The 20,101-nt window shown below is 44.0% G+C and overlaps 2 protein-coding genes across 3 annotated transcripts; one reads left to right on the top strand and one right to left on the bottom strand.

Annotated features, from left to right (window-relative positions):
• The first annotated feature begins 2,849 nt into the window (after positions 1-2,849).
• On the top strand, positions 2,850-10,869 carry LOC118398400 (beta-soluble NSF attachment protein). 2 transcript variants are annotated; one of them, XM_035793690.2, is made up of 10 exons: positions 2,850-3,077; positions 5,591-5,670; positions 6,255-6,371; positions 7,572-7,618; positions 8,114-8,191; positions 8,392-8,532; positions 8,666-8,770; positions 8,866-8,934; positions 9,155-9,205; positions 9,446-10,869. In XM_035793690.2, exons 1-10 carry the CDS (start codon positions 2,980-2,982, stop codon positions 9,545-9,547), a joined length of 888 nt encoding a protein of 295 aa, XP_035649583.1. In that variant the 5' UTR covers positions 2,850-2,979; the 3' UTR covers positions 9,548-10,869. The 2 variants fall into 2 exon arrangements, with proteins under 2 accessions (XP_035649583.1, XP_035649584.1); XM_035793691.2 differs by lacking the exon at positions 7,572-7,618 and having other exon boundaries at positions 3,010-3,077.
• gzf1 (GDNF-inducible zinc finger protein 1) lies at positions 10,806-18,791 on the bottom strand. Its single transcript, XM_035793689.2, has 8 exons — positions 18,609-18,791; positions 17,274-18,082; positions 16,890-17,158; positions 16,489-16,672; positions 15,986-16,250; positions 15,683-15,850; positions 15,280-15,437; positions 10,806-15,154 (listed from the first exon to the last, which is right to left on the bottom strand). Exons 2-8 carry the CDS (start codon positions 18,063-18,065, stop codon positions 14,372-14,374), a joined length of 2,619 nt encoding a protein of 872 aa, XP_035649582.1. The 5' UTR covers positions 18,066-18,082; positions 18,609-18,791; the 3' UTR covers positions 10,806-14,371.
• Between the last annotated feature and the right edge of the window lie 1,310 nt (positions 18,792-20,101).

Below are 20,101 nucleotides of genomic sequence, written 5' to 3'. Positions count from 1 at the left end.
GTGGACAGGGTAGAGCAGTTGTCGCCACACAAGCACAGCTGGACCTATTCTCTGTCAACTTTACTCGGACACTCCGAGTAACACAATCGGAGGCATGCATTTGAGTAAATCCTGGGTGTCTAATTTGGCGCTAATCAATTCAGTTCTTTCTGAATGCAGATTAAGTTTTTGCACGTCTGAAGACCTGTAGTTCGGTTTATAGGAGATGCGTGTGAATATTGTTGAAGGGGTTTACCAACCGAGCATCTGGTTGTTGCTGTTTGAAAATGACAATTTTGTAACCCTGTAGAGGCAACCCTGCAAAATATGGATGTGACAATTTTTTTTTTGTGTGTGATTAAAATCTCATTTCCCAACTGGTTTGTTCTCCTGGGGCTGTTTAAAAAAAAAAAAAAAGTATGGTCTGTTAGGAATACTTTTTGGTCCGGGAGACCGGTGCCAGCAGACTGGCTGTTGGAGGATTTGAGGGTAAAAGAGAAACTTTATAAGAGAATTTTAAAAAGATCCCTCTAAATGAAATACTTACAATTTGTGTGGAAAGGGATAAATGTAAATAAAATAATATTTTATGACATTGAAATATGCTTCTATTTAAAAAAAAAAAATCAGAACAGTTATCAAAAACGTGAGTAATTATTTGAGTAGAATAAAGTTACATTTTCTAATTCGCCATATTTAACTTCTGTGAACCGGTGTAAACTAAGGGTGAAATGCTTACAGGTCCTTTCATCTGCAGAGAGAAAAATAAAAGGATAACACCATGAATTATTACAAAATGAGCAAAGAACTTGGATATATATATATATATATATACATACATACATACACACGGGCATCTAGTACTGAGTCGATGTGCAGGGTTATGAGGTAATTGAGACGTATATATGTACAAGTAGCACAGGTGGCCGGTGGCGCATTAAATGGGGAATATAGGCTCATAGTAATTTCTGAAATGAAATGAACGCATCAAACACATGGTTGCCATGTGTTTGATACCATTCATTCCATTCTAGCCATTATTATGAGCCGTCCTCCCATCAGCAGTCTCCTGTGACATGTAGGTAGGGATGAAGTTATTAGGCAACAGGATAGACAATAAGTAGCAGCAGCGTATGTGATGAGTCAAAAGAGTTTGTGCAAAGGAGGGTCTATGCAGATAGTCCGGGTAGCAATTTGGTTAACCATTTAGTAGTCTTATGACTTGGGGGTAGAAGCTGTTCAGGGTCCTGTTGGTTCCAGACTTGGTCTATTGGTACTGCTTGCCGTACAGGAGCAGAGGGAAGTCTATGACTTGGGTGGCTGAATTCTTTGATCATTTTTAGGGCCTGACACCACCTGGTATAGAGGTCTTGGCGGGCAGGGAGCTCGGCCCCAGTGATGTGCTGGGCCGTACTCACTTGCGGTAGTGTTGTTGTATGTGTCGAACTGCTTAGCTTTATCTTGGCCAGGTCGCAGTTGTAAACTTGTTCTCAACTAGCCTACCTGGTGAAATAAATAAAGATAAAGTGCCTTGCGATCATACGTAATGCAGCCAGTCAAGATGCTCTCAATGGTGCAACTTTTTGAGGATCTGAGGGCCTGTGCCAAATCTTTTCAGTCTCCTGAGGGGGGAAGCGACATTGTCGTGCCTTCTTCACGACAGTGGTGGTGTATGTGGATCATGTTCATTTCTTAGTGATGTGGACACCGAGGAAGCTCTTGACCCACGCCACTGCAGGGACACAATCGCCTCCTTTGTCTTGCTGACTTTGAGGGAAAGTTTGTGTTGGCACCACACTGCCAGGTCCCTGACCTTCCTTTAGGGGGCAGCAGGTAACCTAGTGGTTAGAGCGTTGGGCCAGTAACCAAAAGGTTGCTGGATTGAATCCCGAGCTGACAAGTAAAAAAATATTTTGTTTTGCCCCTGAGCAAGGCAGTTAACACACTGTTCCGAGGGCGCCGAAGACATGGATGTCGATTAAGGCAGCCCCTCGCACCTCTCTGATTCAGAGGGATTGGGTTAAATGCGGAAGACACATTTCAGTTGAAGGCATTCAGTTGTACAACTAGGTACCCCCCTTTTCCTCCCTAAGGGGGGTCTCGTCGTTGTCGGTCATCAGGCCTACCCACCGTCATGCTCGTCAGCAAACTTAGTGATTGTGTTGGTGTCGTCCGCAGCCACGCAGTCATGGGTGAACAGGGAGTACGGGAGGGGACTAAGCACGCACCCCTGAGGGGTCCCTGTGTTGATGGTCAGCTTTGCCGATGTGTGGGTGCCTACACTCACCACCTGGTGGCCAGCCCATCAGGAAGTCCAGGATCCAGTTGCAGAGGGAGGTGTTCAGTCCCAGGGTCCTGAGCTTGGCGGGCGCTATGGTGTTGAACACTGAGCGGTAGTCAATGAACAGCAATCTCACATAGGTGTTCCTCTTATCCAGGTGGGAAACGGCAGTGTGGACTGCAATTCTTTGTGTTGCTGTGTCAACATGTATGGAAGGGGGTGCCTGTATTTCTCTTTAGTTCTATGCATGCCCATCACATCTTGACTGGGGTGGTATGTATGTGGTCCAGGGTTTGAGCCATGTGTTAAGCGCCATCAGGTGCTCAATGACGTAAACAGACTCAAAATGTATTAGTTAATTTCTCATTGTCACGATAGGAGCTATTTTGCTTCCCAGAATTTGTTTTGTTCTAAGATCAGAAAGGTGTCAAAGCACGAGTATAATTTATGACCTAACTAAAGCGTGTGAAATATTACGTAACAGGGGCTTTAACGTATTTGTTTTTCAGATGGGAGTTGTAGTTTAACTGCATACAAGGTCAAGTTTTTTGTGCCTCGATGGAAACTCAAAGTACCATGATTCTCTTGGCTACTGCAAAGGCACGCCTACGCTAAATAAAACCACCGACTGTAAATCCTTCGTTACTAGAAGCGAATGCTGGTGTTATTTTTCTAACTACCACTCACCGTTAGTATTTGCCCTGTTTTATAATCAGAGAATGGACAACTCTGGGAAAGAGAAGGAAGCGATTCAGCTGATGGCTGACGCCGACAAGAAAGTGAAAACGTCTGGCTCGTTCTTGGGAGGCATGTTTGGGTAAGAGCGCTTCAGCAACGACGTTGTCAATAAAGCTAACGTTCGTTAGCGAGTTTATCGTCACTCCGCATGCTAACTCAGTGGGTATTAGCACAGAGTTGTTCACCATTAGAGATTAATCATTGGCACCATGCCATCGTATGTAGCTAGCTCTACAATATGTCGTTATGTGACATCCTCTAAGCATGCCATAGTAAACATTTTGTCATTAAAATAACGAACTAGTTGCTAGCTACATCTTCATGCATGCTTCTGCAGACAGTCTGTTTAACCAGCTATAGTAGCGTTAGCTACCATTGCGCCTTCTCATGAGCAAAATTAGTGAATCTAAGCCTTGAAATATGCAGGTTATGGCAATCTGTCATTTGGGCAGTGGCTCTGATGCTAAATATCTAACTAACCAGCTTTTTGAACGATTTGTGCACGTACACTTAGTAAGTGACTTACTATTGTCTGCCACAAACCAGTTACATTATTCCCGTCAAGTGAATGTAAACAACCTAGAAGCATGTCACGACTCTTGGGCTTGTGCCATGAAGGCTAAGTAACATCCCAAAGGCAGGCGATTACTCTCCATGCATACGTTTGTATTATTCTTTTGCGTTTAAAAAATTCTTAATCACCCATCGGGCCCATCTGATACAGCACACCAATTCGGTCTCGACTTCTTTAACCATTTCTATGAAGGGTAATCCTATATGCCACGTTTGTGTGTGCTGTATTTATGAATGCATGTGCCTGTAATTTATTCCAATAGTAGGGCCTAGGAGTAGGTGTGTCTGCCAGTTCCAAGGCCACTGCAATGCAGGTCAGTCCGGTTCCAGTCTCTGGTGTATCTAACCAGCCAGCCTTTTGATGATGTCTATTTGGCAGCCTTATCAAATTGTATTGATCACATACACATATTTAGCAGATGTTATTGTGGATGTAGCGTAATGCTTGTCTTCCTGGCTCAACAGTGCGGTAGTATCTAACCATCGTCACCTGTCTGTACTCTACCTAGGGTCCCGTCTTTTGCACAATCATGTGACATGCCTGGATTTGAAACTTTATTGACATTTTTTCATCAAACTGTCTCCTTTGACATTGTCTTACATATGTGACATGATTGCCCAAAACACGGGGCCCTAATCATACCATATCAGTGAAGAGAATAATTATGTTTCATTTGCTGTACACACACTAAGATTCACTGCATTCAGTTCCTGGCAGCCATCCAATAGTCTTCTTAATGAAATGAAATGGCTCTCAAAAGGGCCACTAAGGTGAAAGCAATGGAGGGGTCTAAATCGGACACTTCTAACTCTCCATCGTTCGAGAAAAGGCCTCCTGGGTGTCTGGCTTTGGGCACAGCCTTTCTACTGTACTATACCGGGGAACAACCATTAACGTGCTGTATGAGGATCATATCAGATTGAGGTAGGCCTAAAGCCTTTCATTAAATGGCAGTCGACATTCATACCGATTTTATAGACTATGGCGATATTGTCTATATGAATGCAGGTGCCACTGTATTGAAGCCATGGGATGCAGTTTATGAGTACTGTATGAGTACTTGCTTTATTACGAGTGATGGGTTCAGTACACATCATTGCATTCTGTATATGAAAGTAGACTGGCCCTCTGAAGTCTGGTAGGATGCATTACACTCTTTTTGTTTATAAAGCCCTTCTGCATAAACTTCCGCCGTACCTTACTTCATTGTTAACTTACAGACGTACGAGATACTACATGAGTTATTATGGACAAGAGCAAGATTTTTTTTATTTGTCAAACTGCAGCCAAGCATCGATCATGATGTCACTAGAATAAGACCCTCGATATTTATTGGAAAGGATAATTAAGCTCATCGCTGTGCACATTCACCACCCTGTGAAGTTCATCATATTTCATATTCATCTGTCGCCTAATAAACTGCATGCTTTCCCGAGTCGTAGTGGGAGGACCACACAATATTTCATCGCGTGACTCCCAAGTTTGCTTCCCCGTGATGGTTATTATATACATTTTTCTACATAAAGGGGTTTCCACCAACATTTCTTGCATAATACATTATACCGACACAAAGATCCACCTTGTCTAGCGTATTTTGTTTTGTCGGAAAGTTTACATACACATTTGCTGCTTCCATCAGGCCTGCCGCAAATTATTATTATTTAAAAAAATATATCTGACATGTACTTTACGCGCATAAAAAGGTTGGATGGAAACCTGGTTAGTGACTGATTGGACAGCTAGAGCATCAATTAGTCAAGAGTTGGAGGAAATTCCCATGGGGTCAGGTAGAGAGAGACAGAGATCAATACTGGCACCACCATCCAACATGGCCGGCTGACTGATGTCTTCTCTCTCAGCATAAGGGGTTTGGTCAATAATGAAAGTGCTTGGTTGATAAAAGCACTGCATTGTAGTCTTTTCCTATATGAGCAACTTCACCCGGATCCGAAACTGTATGATTACGTGGCATAGGGTTACCACTCAAACCTATGTATTTTGTTCTCTTCTCTCTCCAGCGGACCTCATAAAGTTGAAGAGGCTTGTGAAATGTACTGCAGAGCAGCCAACATGTTCAAGATGGCCAAGAACTGGAACGGTACACTTCTGTGTGCTCTATTTCACACTAAACATGGTTGCCCTTGATTGAACGATTAGCCCATTAGTGGTTGCGCATTGTGTCCGAGTTGAGGTGTGTGTGTGCCTGTGCATCTCTGACGAAGGTAGTAATTCAAACTAAAGCGTTAAATTCTGTCATTATGGAAAGTATTGACTATACAGTGCTGTGAAAAAAGTATTTTCCCCCTTTCTGAGTTTGTAATTTATTTCATATCTTGGACACGGAATGTTATCAGATCTTTAACCGAAATCTAATATTAGATAAACGGAATCTATCCATGGAACATTCTTCCAGGAGTCTTGACCATCATCCAGGTGCTTATTGACAAATGTGAGTCGACCTTTTGGATGACATGGGTCCTGTTGTGTCTGGCGCGTAGCCTACACACATGAAAGACTGGCAGTGTGTGCTGCCCACTCCTCTGTGTGGATGGAGTCATTTGAGCTGTGTGATTCCATCTATAATTCTGTAATTGCACAGCACTATTCTTGGAGGGCCTTGAGGAACAATGTGCAATGAATTTGCTTTCTGTTGAGGTTAAATGTGTTTGTTTGTGTCTCCAGCTGCTGGTAATGCCTTCTGCCAGGCGGCCCGGATCCACATGCAGCTCCAGAACAAACACGACTCGGCCACCAGCTTCATCGATGCAGGAAACGCTTTCAAAAAGGCAGACCCCAGTGGTGAGATACCGCACACCAAAAAGCCAAACTGGGCCTTTAGGCTACAGTAGTTGACCTCAAACAGCCTACTTTAGCCTTAGTTTACTACATTTCAGTCCCTTGTGAAAGTAGCAAAAACTGCTGCACATTTTCCAGGGCTAATAGAAGTCTGTGGTATGTGTCAGTCAGATCCACAGTCGTGGCTCTAGAAAGGTAACTTGAGCAGAATGGGCTCTACGGAGAAGCTAGTCTACTAGGAAGAGTGATGATGAATTAGAATTCCCAGTCATTTCTTAGTGTTACACACGATAAGTCCAAGTCTTTCTGGGTACTGTGTCAGAAATCAGGCCCCCCTGTATAGGTTGTCTGTTGGCATCTGACATGTGGGCCAACCATCTGCTCCGGGGTCAGAGGTGAGAGAGCCATGCTGTATTGATGACCATAAACAGGGTGGTTCACGCCCTGAATACTGATTGGCTGACAGCCGTGGTATATCAGACCGTATACCATGGGTATGACAAAACATTACATTTTTACTGCTCTAATTATGTTGGTAACCAGTTTATAATAGCTATAAGGCAACTCAGTGATTTGTGGTAAATGGCCAATATACCACGGCTAAGGGCTGTGTCCATACACTCCTCAATGCGCCGTGTCTTAAGAACAGCCCTTAGCTGTAGTATATTGGCCATATACCACATGCCCTCGTGCCTTATTGCTTTACTATATTAAACTGTGACTATATTGCAAAAAGAAATGCCCTTGAGTACCGTTCAATAAATATTTACTGAGTAGAATTGAGTAGCTCCAGTAGGCTCTCCTCTTTACCTTTTGGTATGATTAAAACTGTAGAAAGTTGGGACTGGAGTACCATCCCTGGGATGGTTATTATTGAGGTTAGCCTGCCATGTTGTCGAGAGTGGATTTAATAATAAACCCACCCACCGGTTGGGGTGATGATGGAATTATAACCTACTGTAGATGAAATACCCAGCCAGCCACAAGGAAAAACAAGATTTAATGTGATGCAACCTTGATCCACGAGACCTTGATCCACGAGATAATTGTAACGCAAGAGCATGCATTGTTTCTTTCACTACTTTCCAATTTTCAGAAATCTCCTTTTGGATTGTTTACCTTTTGACGTATGTATGCATCTAACCTACCCTAATACTGTCTGTCACGCTTAACTCTCCCCTCTTCCTTTAATGCTGCCAATAGAGGCTATCAAGTGCTTAAACGCAGCTGTTGATATATACACAGACATGGTAAGACAGACGCTCACAGACGAGGACATGCATGGCCAGAACCATATAATACATTGTCATGGTTCGTCATCACCAGTGTTCATGAATGACCGATTTATTTTCTTTGTCAGAATTCCTTTTGGCTGTAGTTGTAAAACTGTTCTGATGATGCAGGTTGTACTATTTCATTCCAATGCTCTTCTCTCAATGGCACCCTCCCTATAGTATAGCCCAGCCCCCTTGAAGATGCTCCTCTCTGTTTCAAAAGAGAGTGCTGTATTGCGTGGAGTAGCTTACGAAGGCCATTTCAACTGCACCGTTTGTATTGTGGCGCAAGGCTAAATTTTAAAGTACTTTGTTTCTCTGCAAAGCCAGTTCTTAGTAATGATTTCTCTCCTCTCTCTCTAAAGCCACTTAGTAACGATCAGGGTCCAGAGCGTTTCCTGGTCTGGTCACGTAGTAAGGTAAAACTCCCGGCCCCAGTATTGATTCCTGTCCTGTGTTTGGCTCGTCCAGGGAAGGTTCACCATCGCAGCCAAACACCACATCACCATCGCAGAGATCTACGAGTCAGAACTGGTGGATATAGAGAAGGTGCGTTTTGAATATGTTTGTGCGTGTCGTCGTATATGGTTATTGGACTAGTAAAGGTGTCTGAAGACATGGAATAGTTTACCAAATTCTCGCCGTCACATTTCCTTATTGGTTTACATTAGAAAGAAAATCCATTATTTTGCCTTTTCTGGACCTCGACTCAGTGTTTTGGTTCCCATTTCCCCCTGGTCCTGCTCTAGGCCATCGCCCACTATGAGCAGGCAGCAGACTACTACAAAGGAGAGGAGTCCAACAGTTCTGCAAATAAGTGTCTACTGAAGGTGGGGGCCTACGCCGCTCAGTTGGAACAGTACGCAAAGGCCATCGAGATCTACGAACAGGTGTGTGTGTGTCACCTCGGCATGCTTGTGGGTGCACGTGTGTCTGAACAGAAACTGATTTGTATATCAATGGTTTCCCAATGAAATTGATGGACCCAGTGAATTGACCGTGTTCGTGTGTGTGTGTTACCAGGTTGGATCCAGCACCATGGATAACCCCCTGCTGAAATACAGCGCCAAAGAGTACTTCTTCAAAGCCTCTCTGTGTCACTTCATCGTGGATGAACTTAACGCCAAAGTCAGTCGGCAGCCTTCTGATTTGTAAATGAAGCAGTCCTCCGACTTAGTGCTTTGTATGAAGGAAAACTGCATTTAATATTTTTTTTTCTGCAGCTTGCTGTCGAGAAATACGAAGAGATGTTCCCAGCCTTCTCTGACTCAAGAGAGTGCAAGCTGTTGAAGGTATTTCACTGACCCCATCTAAAGCCTTCGATTTGTTAATTGTATCCCTTTATGGTGTTGATCATGGTAATATATTAAAGTTATATTGTGCAAAGTTCACTAGATCTCAAAGCGCTTACATGGGATGTGGTTATGTCATCCACTACTACTGTGTAGCACCTGCACGACAGCCATTTTGCAGAAGCAATCTGACAAGCTACTGTAAATCACTGTTTTACAGAAACTCCTGGATGCTCATGAGGAACAGAACTGTGAAGCTTTCACAGAAGCAGTAAGTCTAAATGGCTCATTGATTCACAGGGCGGGCTGCTTTTTCCCTTTGGAAAAAATGGAGGTCTGATGTCGTTGCCCATCATTGGATTGGTGAAAGCCCTTGACTCCATCCAGTACATGGCATTCACAAATGCAGTCATGCCAGATCAGTAATTATTTAAGGAAAGAAAGCCTGGATTCCTTTTAGTATTTGAACAGGTGCTTAGATTTAATCTTATTCCCTTTCGACTTCCCTCAGATTAAAGAGTTTGACTCCATCTCTCGTCTGGACCAATGGCAGACCACCATGCTGCTGCGCATCAAGAAGACCATCCAAGGGGACGAGGGAGACCTGAAGTGAGACCACGACAGGGGGAACAAACATGGCATGCCACCCCTCTCCACGACTTCACCCCTCATCCCATATTGTTTTTGTGCAATGACTCAGTCCAGGTTCTTACAGACAGAATGTCCAGTTAGTTAAATCCGCTGCAATGTCTAGTCCAGGGGTCTGACTTTTGGGGAGGGATGAGGTATTGGTCAGCTAAAAAACAGTTTAATTTAGCAAATCTGTTCACAAGTATTCCCACAAATTAAAAATGGGATATGCGATCGTGTATCAATGTAATAGTGTGAAATTATTATTTTATTTTCAAATACAATATCTTTTTGGGCTTCGTTGTGGTAAATTTGCAGTGTACAAATGATTAGAATTATGTTCTGGCCCCGAAACCATCCGCTCCTACAAAAATGATCCTGCGTCTGAATCTAGCTGCCTACCTCCGGTGTAGGTCTTTATAAAGATTTATGTATACTCTGTTGAATTCTGTTATCAGTGCTCTCGTATTATCACCAAACTCTAGTTATGATGTGGGTCCAGTCGCAACTCTTTCTGGAGGATAGATCCGATACGTTTAGTGGTGAGTGAACTTCTGAGAAGGGCAGAGAGGCATTCCAAGGCATTGACCACTGATGTTAGTATTGAGCGCACAAACACTGCATGATTTGTACAGTTATAATTTATGATTCTATTAGGTTCAACAGGTTGCTTGGCTTCCATCTGAAAAGTCTTACAAGGGAAATGTCCATTACTTATATATCATAAATGGTTATTGGTAAGGTAAGAGATGACACAATGAATTGTTTCGTATTTTAAAAAATCTTATTCTTGAAATGGGACAATTGATACAAATACAATCAAGACATGGCCAGAAAGTACATTTTGCTTAGTTAGTATTTTTTTTCTCCATATTTCTTATTCTCTTATGAGGTTATCTGCCTATGTGAGGCGACTTCCTAATTCTGCTTGTAAATTATTTTTTTAAACGCAGATCTAAGAAAATCCCTTGCCCTCTTCTAAGAGCAGTTTCACTTCTAAACTCCAGCTTTGTTCTTTCATTGTCACTCATGTTGATGTACTATGTGTCGTGAAGTTGTAACCATGTTGGTATTTGCTAGTGCATCCTCTAGCTGGCAACTAGCAGAGCTGCAGTTATTTGTGTGTATAGGTAATAGTGTTGCGCAAAATTTCCTAGTAGTGATGAACTGCGGCAAGGTTGTTACTGAGTGCCCCACAACGTAGCTGCGTATCAAGCTTCTTACAGTGGAATGGTGCTCCATTTTATTTGGTCTGTGTCTGAAAATTAACTAAATAAAATCATTCATTCTGTGGGTCTCTACTGATATTGCTGTTTTGTCAACTTAGTCCACGCAAGTTAAATTATATGTGCATGTATATTTTAATTTGTATTAGTGATCATGTTAGGAGTAAATGTCAAAACATATTGCACAAAATAAACCATGAATTAAGCATACTTAGGCAGAGATTCTGATTGCGGGTTATAGACCTTGCAGTTTTTTTCCCCGACCAAGGCTATTTCCGAGTAAGCTAACATATGCCGCGTCGACCGTGAATGGGATCTCAGCGGAATCATTGCCTCGAATGATACATTTATACCCAAACAAGATTGCAACCGTACCATATATTGTTTATAGCTTAGTTTTAGGTCTGGAACTCACCTTTCTGGTAAAAAATGTTATACATTGCTGAGGTGTACTCACTTGATGCAAGCTCAAATACATAGTACAAATAGGATGAAAATACATAGATTTTTTTCCCTATTCAACAAAAGTGGGGCTTAAAATGACATGTTTTTTTTCTAAATATAGGAACAAATAAACAACTTACCAAGCTAACATATGTACTTGTTTTAAAATGGTAATAGCAAGGATCATTTAGCTATTCGATTTAGACTCGCTAGACCCCTCACTCAACTCTGGACCTCAAAGCCAGTTCCACTGTTGTCTTTCATCATTCCCCCTCTAATCGTGGACTGATTTAGACCTAGGACACCAGGTGTATGCAATTCATTATCAGGTAGAACAGAAAACCACCAGGCTTCCGAAATGTGGACCGGAGGCTCAGTACGGAGGATGTGACGCAAATGCGGCGCCTCCGGAGGCTTTCGGAGAGCAAATCGAACTCCATACCGCATTGCCGTGTGCCTCCCAAATTATGTAACAATGTGAAGGTCTCCTTCTAGCTCTGTATAAATCCGCATCGACATGAATAGTTGATGGTAGGTGGGGAGCCGGAGGTCCTGTATAAACACAAACCCACTTCCTTGACAACAGCTCTGCTCCGTGAAGAAGTGTGAATGTTCTGACCTCTACGAAGGACGCGTCACAGTAAACGCTGTACGTCCACTGCAGACATCAGATTGACCAATCAGAGCCTTTAACAGTTGAATACCCTTGCACTCGACGAGGGTTGTCAAACTCATTCCATGGGCCTAGTGTCAGCAGGTTTTAGGGCCCTTAATTCATCAATCAAGTACAAGGGAGGAGCAAAACCCACAGCCACTCGGTCCTCTGTGGAATGAGTTTGACACCTGTGCACTAAACTGTTCCCTTTCATATTCTGTCTCCCAGAGGGAGAGAAAATCGATTATTTGTCTGGATAGGCCAGAAAGTGTGACACGTTACTCCCTATGCAAATGTACGGTCTGAAACCTGCAAATGTGCGGTCTGAAACCTGACACTTCCAGGTCCGTTCTGCTGAGAGTGGTAGCGGAGTGCAGACAGATAAAGCTTTCGAGGCACTGAACCCTACGACGTTTATATATGGCGTTGTACACCAAAATATCAGTTGGAACCTGTTCAGAATTGCTCAATATTTGAGAGGTTAAAATCCGCAATACCTAGAACCCACAATCCGATTCAATCCCAGCCTAAATTTCAAAGAGGCAACCCCATAACGTTTCGTCAACAGAGTAGAGGACAGACATAAAATATGAATTCAGACCCAATAAATAGACAATAAATAGCCACTTTCATATGTATATGGACAGTGAAGCTACACATTTTAATTTGGCTCTATACTCCAGCATTTTTGGATGAGAGCGAATGTCTCATATGGGGGCAACAGTACAGAATGTCACTTTTTATTTGACGGTATTTTAATACTCTGTGTTAAGTTTTGCCCCGATAGGAACTGAATGGTGAATGGAGTAATTGTATTTCTGAGTAGATAAGATGTTTCAGAACACTTCAAAATTAATCCGGATAATGCCACGATTAAGAAAAATCATGAATGAATAATGTGTAGTGAGAAGGTTACAGAACATGCTAACCTGACCATTAACATGGGAGTTCAGCATTTTTTTTTGGGGGGGGGGGGATGATATTTGTGCCTCTAACTTTCTCACTCATCATTATTCACGATTAATTTATGAATGATCCATAATCATGGTAGCATCCACATTCATGTAGAAATGTTCAAAAACATCCTTATTTACAATAAAAGTCACTCCAAAATGACAATACATGATTCACCATACAGTTCATTGGTCAAAACATAACCCAAAACAAACTGCAAATGCATCCAATGAGTTTGTAGTCACAAACTTAACATAGTCATTGCGTGCTACAAATATGGAACCAAATACTACACTTTTGACAACTTTAATACACTATAAGTGAATGTGTCCAAATACTTATGACTTCTTCAAATGGGAGGGACTAGAGTCAGTGGTGCCAGGGAAACAGCCTTTCCCTCAAAGTCAGCAAAACCAAGCAGCTGATTATGGACTACAGGAAACAAGGAGAGGAGCACGCCACTATTGTCATCGGCCGGGCTGCAGTGGGAGAAGGGTAAAAAGCTTCAAGTTCCTCAGCGTGCACATTACAGAGAACCGGACATGATCCAATCACACCCCCGCCGTGGTTTTAGCAGCAGTGTCTCTCAAACCTCAGGCGCCTGAAGACATTCAGCACGGGCCCTAGGATCCTAAAGAAGTTGAACAATCGAGAGCCTCTTGAACGGCTGCATCGCCGCCTGGTACGGCAACCGCACCGCCCTCAACTGGAAGGCCCTACCGAGGTTGGTGCGGACGACCTAATGAATAACTGAGGGCGAGCTCCTTGCCCTCCAGTACATCTACACCAGCCCGTGTCTTAGGAAGGCCCCAAAGATCTTTAAGGACTCCAGTCACCCGAGTCATGGACTGTTCACTGTTACCATCTGGCAAGTAGTATCCGAGTATTGGGTCTCAGACGAACAAGCTCAGAGACAGCTTCTTCCACCAGGCCACCAGACTGCTAAAAATCCAAACCGAGCGGTCCCCCTGCACAGATCTGCACCGTAGAGACTATTTGCATTAGGCACCTTAGAAATGATTTGCACTACACACATATTCAACCATTCCACACAAACACCCATAAACACACAAACACCTATAAACACACACACACAAGCACTGAGCTCACACACTCAATGCTGTTGTTCTAGTACTATTGATTCCACAACCCACTTTATATTTGTAAATAGTGTAAATACAGTCCATTATTACTACTCATATGGCCTCTTCTACTACTTGTTATTTTCTACTTGACTCTTCACTGTTATTGTTGATTGATTTACTGTATTGAGGGAGCTAGTGCAAACATTTCACTGCACCTTGTATACCAGCTGTAAACTGTGTACGTGACGAATACATTTGATTTGATTTTGATACAGTGCTTTCAATTTGTACACGGAAGAAAGGTAGTGAGTGTCCTGTTGTCGCCTCGTATGAAACATTTGACCTCAAAATCCAAAATGCTGGAGTATAGAGCCAAATGAAAGGAATTATCTTCAGTGCCCAAATGCATACGGAAGGGAGTGTACATTGAAATACATGCCAACCTACACCACAGTGTCTTCAGTGGACACCTCCAGGTCTTCCACAGTACCAATGTCCTCTGGTACACTGTGTTGTTCCTCATTAGAGACAGCAGCGCTCGGTGTCTCAGTCTCCAGTTCTGATGTCTGCACTGTAACACACTCCTCAGAGATAGGGGCACACTCTGAAACTGCATCCTCGGGATCCGCAATGGCTGTCGTATCTGAACACGGCCCAGCTTCCAAATCTGGAGCCAAGATGGTCTGCGACACCGCAGTTTCCAGAACACATGAAGTTGAAAGACTGGTCTCTGAAACTGGGGCAAATATGGCCCCTGAAACAGTGACTGGGACAGAGACAGACACAGTCTGGACAGGGAGGACGCCAGAGGAGGAAGAGGACACAGAGATGGAGGACATAGAGACAGGGATAGTAAAAGGGACAGAGACAGTGGATCCATCCAGAGAGATGACACTGGCCCCGGTGCAGTCTGTGGTGACAATGGGTAGCTGGGTCCCAGCCGGCATCTCTGTCTGGATGACCGTGAACCCACCCAGGGTGGTGTGGCTAACCAGGGCGATGGTCCCTGGGTCGCCCCAGCTGGCTGAGAGGGTGATGGGCTCACCAGGAACCAATATGGTCCCCTCCTGGAGCCTACTTCCAGCTCCACTATCTCCTTCCACCTCCCGAACCACAGTCTCTATTTTAACCTTTCTACCAAGGCTTCTGGGTTTCTTAGTCTTTTTCTCCATGTTGTCCTTGAGGACCACCAGGTAGTTCTTCCATGGAGTGTTTTGGTCGTGAGTCTGTGGAATAAAGTGCACATCTTCAAATAACAGGCGTTTGCAGCACATATCAATGTCTCCAACATGACGTATCGCACACATTTGAGTATTGAAACGAGTGTTGTTGCAGTAGTGTAGTAACGCACCATGGTGTGCCTGCGTACGGTGGACTTGTCCGTGAAGGTACGGTTGCAGAGGCCACACATGTAGGGCTTCTCCCCTGTATGAATCCTCTGGTGCCTCTGGAGGGCATTCAGCTGGGTGAACTGCTTATCACAATCTGTACAGTGGTACGGACGCTCACCTGAGACAGTTACACACACAGGTCAGACAGGGGTTAAAGGGCAAGGGTCAGCAGAGGAAGACATTTTCAAGGGGTAATAATTCACTATAAAATGCAAGATATCGAACTATTAGACGGTAGTAGCAATGTGTCTTGTGATGACTAACCATAATATTATTATTATTATTATTATTATTATTATAACATTCGATGCAGTCAGCATGAAAATAAAATGGCTACATTAGGTGTAATAACGCAGTGGTTACCTGTGTGTATCTTCATATGCTGGTGGAGGGAGTTTCTCTGGGCGAAGGCCCGACCACATTGTTCACACTTGTAAGGCCTGGAGCCTGTGTGAATTCTGGAGTGGTGTTTCAGGTATTCTTTAGAGGCAAAGCTTTTCCCACAGCTCTCACACATAAAAGGCTTCTCTCCTGGAAGGCCAAACAAAACAGATTGGTTTAGACTGGTTTGTGTAGATCTAAGAAACAGTGTAATAATCAGGAAAGGCCAAACCTAGCAGCTTTAAAAAATGTACAGTGCATCTGTGTAAGAAGTGAAAGTCTTACCCGTGTGGGCCCTTTTGTGATAGGACAACATGTGGTTCTGGGTGAACCTCGCATCACACTGGTCACAGGCGAAAGGCTTCTCTCCTGTGTGAGTCCTGCGGTGTGTCTTGAGGGCTGAGCTCTGGGAGAACTTGGCTTCACAGTCAGTGCAAGAGTAGGGCTTGTCTCCTGTGTGCGTTCTCTCGTGTAGCGTCAACGCTGTCTTAGAGCTCAGCGCCTTGTTACACACAAGACAGGTGTGTCGCTCACCGCCTCCCTCGTGCACCTAGACGTAGAAAAGAGTCAATATTTATCGTCTCAATTAATGATGAGTCTCGCAGCAAATTGAAAAGGATATACCATTTTCACATTTTGCCCTTTGACCAGACCCACATGGGTTTAGCCACCGACGGCTCTGGTCAAAAGTTGTGCCCTACGTGGGGAACAGGGCGTCAATCGAGAGAATCCTACATAAAAGTGTTACAAAAGCAGTCCCAAGTCCTCTGACTCGGACCCATCCCAACCTGTCGTCGGTGGCGCGTCACGTCCTTCTTGCGTTTGAAGGTCTTGGTGCAGACGTCACAGGGGAACAGCCTTTCGTCACTGTGGACGTGTCTCTGGTGGATCTTCAGGTTGCAGCGGTTGGCGAAGGTCTGCTGGCAGGTGTCACAACGGTACGTCACCTCCCCCTGCACACTGTGGCTCGTCCTGGTGGTCATGGTAACAATGTAGTTATTAGAGACGTGATCAGAACAACAATGACAATAGTTGAGACCTCAGGTTTCCTAACCCCTTTACAAGTGCTCAAAGCACTTTACATTGTACAGTACAGAGTAGGTCTACATTTGTCTTCTCTCATTTTCAAACCCACCCATTCATGATCCAACGAATGTCTAACTAATGTGTAATATCCAACTCCACCTACTTGATGTGCTTCAGGTAGCTCTTCTCATAGTGGAAGGTCCGTTGACATTTGTCACACTTGTATTGAGTGTCGATACGTCTGGATGATCTGTTGGTGGCACGCTCCTCTCCCTCCTCCTCCTCTTCCTTGCTGGGCAAGAAGAGGGAGTCATCTGGACAATCCTCTGGTATATCTCCCTCTTCCACCTCATCTTCATCATCAACGTCTGTCGACTCCAGTCCCGCCCCCTCTTTTTCAGGCAGCGGCTCTGGAAGGGCCTCTTCTGCCTCCTGTGTAATAACAATAATCGTCAAGATCAACTGGACAGCACTTTTGTCTAGATGTTTTAAATGCTTTACTACACGCCTCATCTGCCAAATCAAAGCATGTCAACATTGCACCTACCCGTGTGTTGTAAGTGTTCTCCTCCTGACTGGTTGTCTGAGTGTTGTTGTCAGGCAGATCTTCCATCTGCGCCATGGTCTCGTCCTTCATCTTCCTCACGTACTTCTTCTTAGGAATGTCAATGAAGACTCTGCGCCCTGCCAGCCTGTTACTCCTCCTCCCAGAGACCTCAGTGTCTTTATTCACTTCTGACCTCTCCTCCTCGGCTGTGACCGCGACCTTTGCCCTTTTCTCCCCTCTCTCTGGTTTGGTCGGAGGGGTCAGCCTCTTGGTAGAGGCCATTTTGGGAACTTTGTTGACTCCGACCCCCAGCGCCCCATCCTCCTCTCCTACATCATACAAATCAGCTTCCATGTCTTGTGACATGGATGCCTCAACCCTGTGCAGACTCAAGCTGCCATCATAGAGAACCGAGCTGCAGGCCTGGACTAGGCTCTTACACTCCAACAGTGTTGCCACTTCATGTATTACACCAATCTTGTCTTTAGCAAACTCTTTATCCACCTCCAGTTTGCCAGTGTATACATATTCCAAGAACCTGGTGAAATCAGTGGTTCGAACGTTCCCCAAGAATAGTTTCTTGGGTGGGTCCGGTGCCAGTAGGATGTTCTTGAAGTAGCCGCTGGAGGCAGCTAGGACCGCCTGGTGAGCCTCAAACTCTTCCAGCTCACCCTGGAAGTCCACCTGGACTGTGACATCGCACAGGTGACCATGTAGTCTGAGCTGGTGCAGAGACTGAAGCATGTCCTCATGGTGGAAGGCTGAGGAGAGTTGGACCACTTGGTCACTCATGGTTCATACTGTTGATGCTGATAAGACAAATGTTATAAAAACAGATCAATGGTAGCAAAGCAATCTTATTCCTGGCTAAAGTTAACTTTTGATGTTGTTGGAGTGACCATGTGGACTTATAATGTTACAGTGACGTTAGCTAGCTAGATATATTCACTTAGCTTGCTAGCTATATAACGTTATGGTTAAGGCCTGTGATTGGGGATAGCTTAACATAGCTAACGTTAGGTGGCTGGCCAGATGGAAAAAGCAGCTGGCTAGGCGAGCTCAAAAACGAGTTTGACTCAATCAGCTGCTCATGTTTCGACTGGCCAGCCGTCAAAAACGGAGTAACGTTAGCGCACAAGCGAGTTAGCATCAAGCTAACGTTAAGCTTACTAGACTGAGCCACGGCAATAAACTAGCTAGTCAAAAGACAGAAAAAACATTTGATGTTTGTTTTTCCACGAAACACTTTCTTTTGCAGTGTTTCGGTTATGATCAGCAAGCTACAGCGGAATATGTGCAATGAACGTGTACGCATCACAACCAACTCTTTCTTACCGTAAGCTCGGTAAAATGGCAGCCCTTCACAAATGCAGCACAACGAAAGTATTTCCTGTAAAATCTACACCCGAAATCGAAAGATCCGTTTTCGCTTCGGCCATGTTGGATAGATTCGGTCCGCTTCGGATGATTTGAGATACGTTCTAAATACCCGTTTCAAACGTTCACAAGGAACGTCAGAACAAAGCGACTCTGGATCAGTTCTTAGGATCATTCGAACGTGTTTCTAGAAATAACTAATAACATCAAAATGAAATAAATCATTATTAGTCTATTCGGCTCATGGTGTCGTGGTACCTTTGCAAATGCAATTAAAAAAAAAAATATTTGTCATTATGTAGAAGAAGAAAATAACATCTTCAGACGCATATCAATTGCATTGCCATTTTTAAAAAATTCATAGATAATAGATTAATAATGTATTTTGTAAATCACAGTGTCCACATGGTGGTGCCCTTTCATTGTATTTCAATATTGTGCGATGAGAAGCCCCTGTCTTGCCTCTGCAGAGAATAGATAAGTGCAAACTGTACTTATGCTCTTTTGTCTGGGTCTTGATTATTTCAGGGGTGTAAGTGCTGGGCTGAAACAAAAGCCCGCCCAACCAGTAATTGAATCCCTGGTATTTGCATTTCTGAACTTCTTGTCAAATTTAGACATTTTGGCTGAGAGGAGCAATAAAACAGAAGCCTTCAGAGTTGATTCCACTTGAACTCGATCCAACACACAAATCAGCCCCACGTTTTCCAGACTGTAGACCGTCATTCCAAGGCTGTACGCTAAGATACTTTAGGAGGAACCACTGGGGGCCTGTGCAGCTGCCAGTGGAGTTTTATTGTCAGAGGAAATCCATATACCTTACATTTCCCTTAATGACTTCTGCAAGCGTTCAGCCTCTTCCGGTAGTGGTGAGTCACCCTGCTAGTGCTCTACTGAGGACAGGAGGCTGTGGTTTTCAGCTCTGGCCTGGAGACTAGCTACCACGTCTTTCTGTCTATCGTGCCTCGTCGCACACACACACACACACACACACACACACACACACACACACACACACACACACACACACACACACACACACACACACACACACACACACACACACACACACACACACACACACACACACACACACACACACACACTGACTGCATCTCAAATGATTCCCTATTCGTAGTGCTCTATTGTTTTCTGACCAGAGCCCTACGTGATGCAAATGCTTAGTTAAAGGTGATGAGCTCAGCAAACAATCTCCCCCACGTTGGGACATGTTTTCCCTGCCTCAGGGCAGACAAGCAAAATACCACTGCTTACATTGAACGGTACACAAGCAACGGGACAAAACATTGACTGTGTGAGAGGAGAAAACAAATCCCCACATCCTGGAAATACATATTTTCTGATGGGGGTTTTAGAGGACATTCTCATAAACACTCTGATATTCAATGGCTAAAGGGGAATTCTGTCAGGGTTTGTCAGCTGGAGTCATG

The sequence above is a fragment of the Oncorhynchus keta genome, chromosome 19, assembly GCF_023373465.1.
Source record: "Oncorhynchus keta strain PuntledgeMale-10-30-2019 chromosome 19, Oket_V2, whole genome shotgun sequence".
NCBI classification, from domain to species: Eukaryota; Metazoa; Chordata; class Actinopteri; order Salmoniformes; family Salmonidae; genus Oncorhynchus; species Oncorhynchus keta.
The sequence above is the reverse complement of the archived record's forward strand: the minus strand, read 5'-3'. Positions and strand labels throughout refer to the sequence as shown.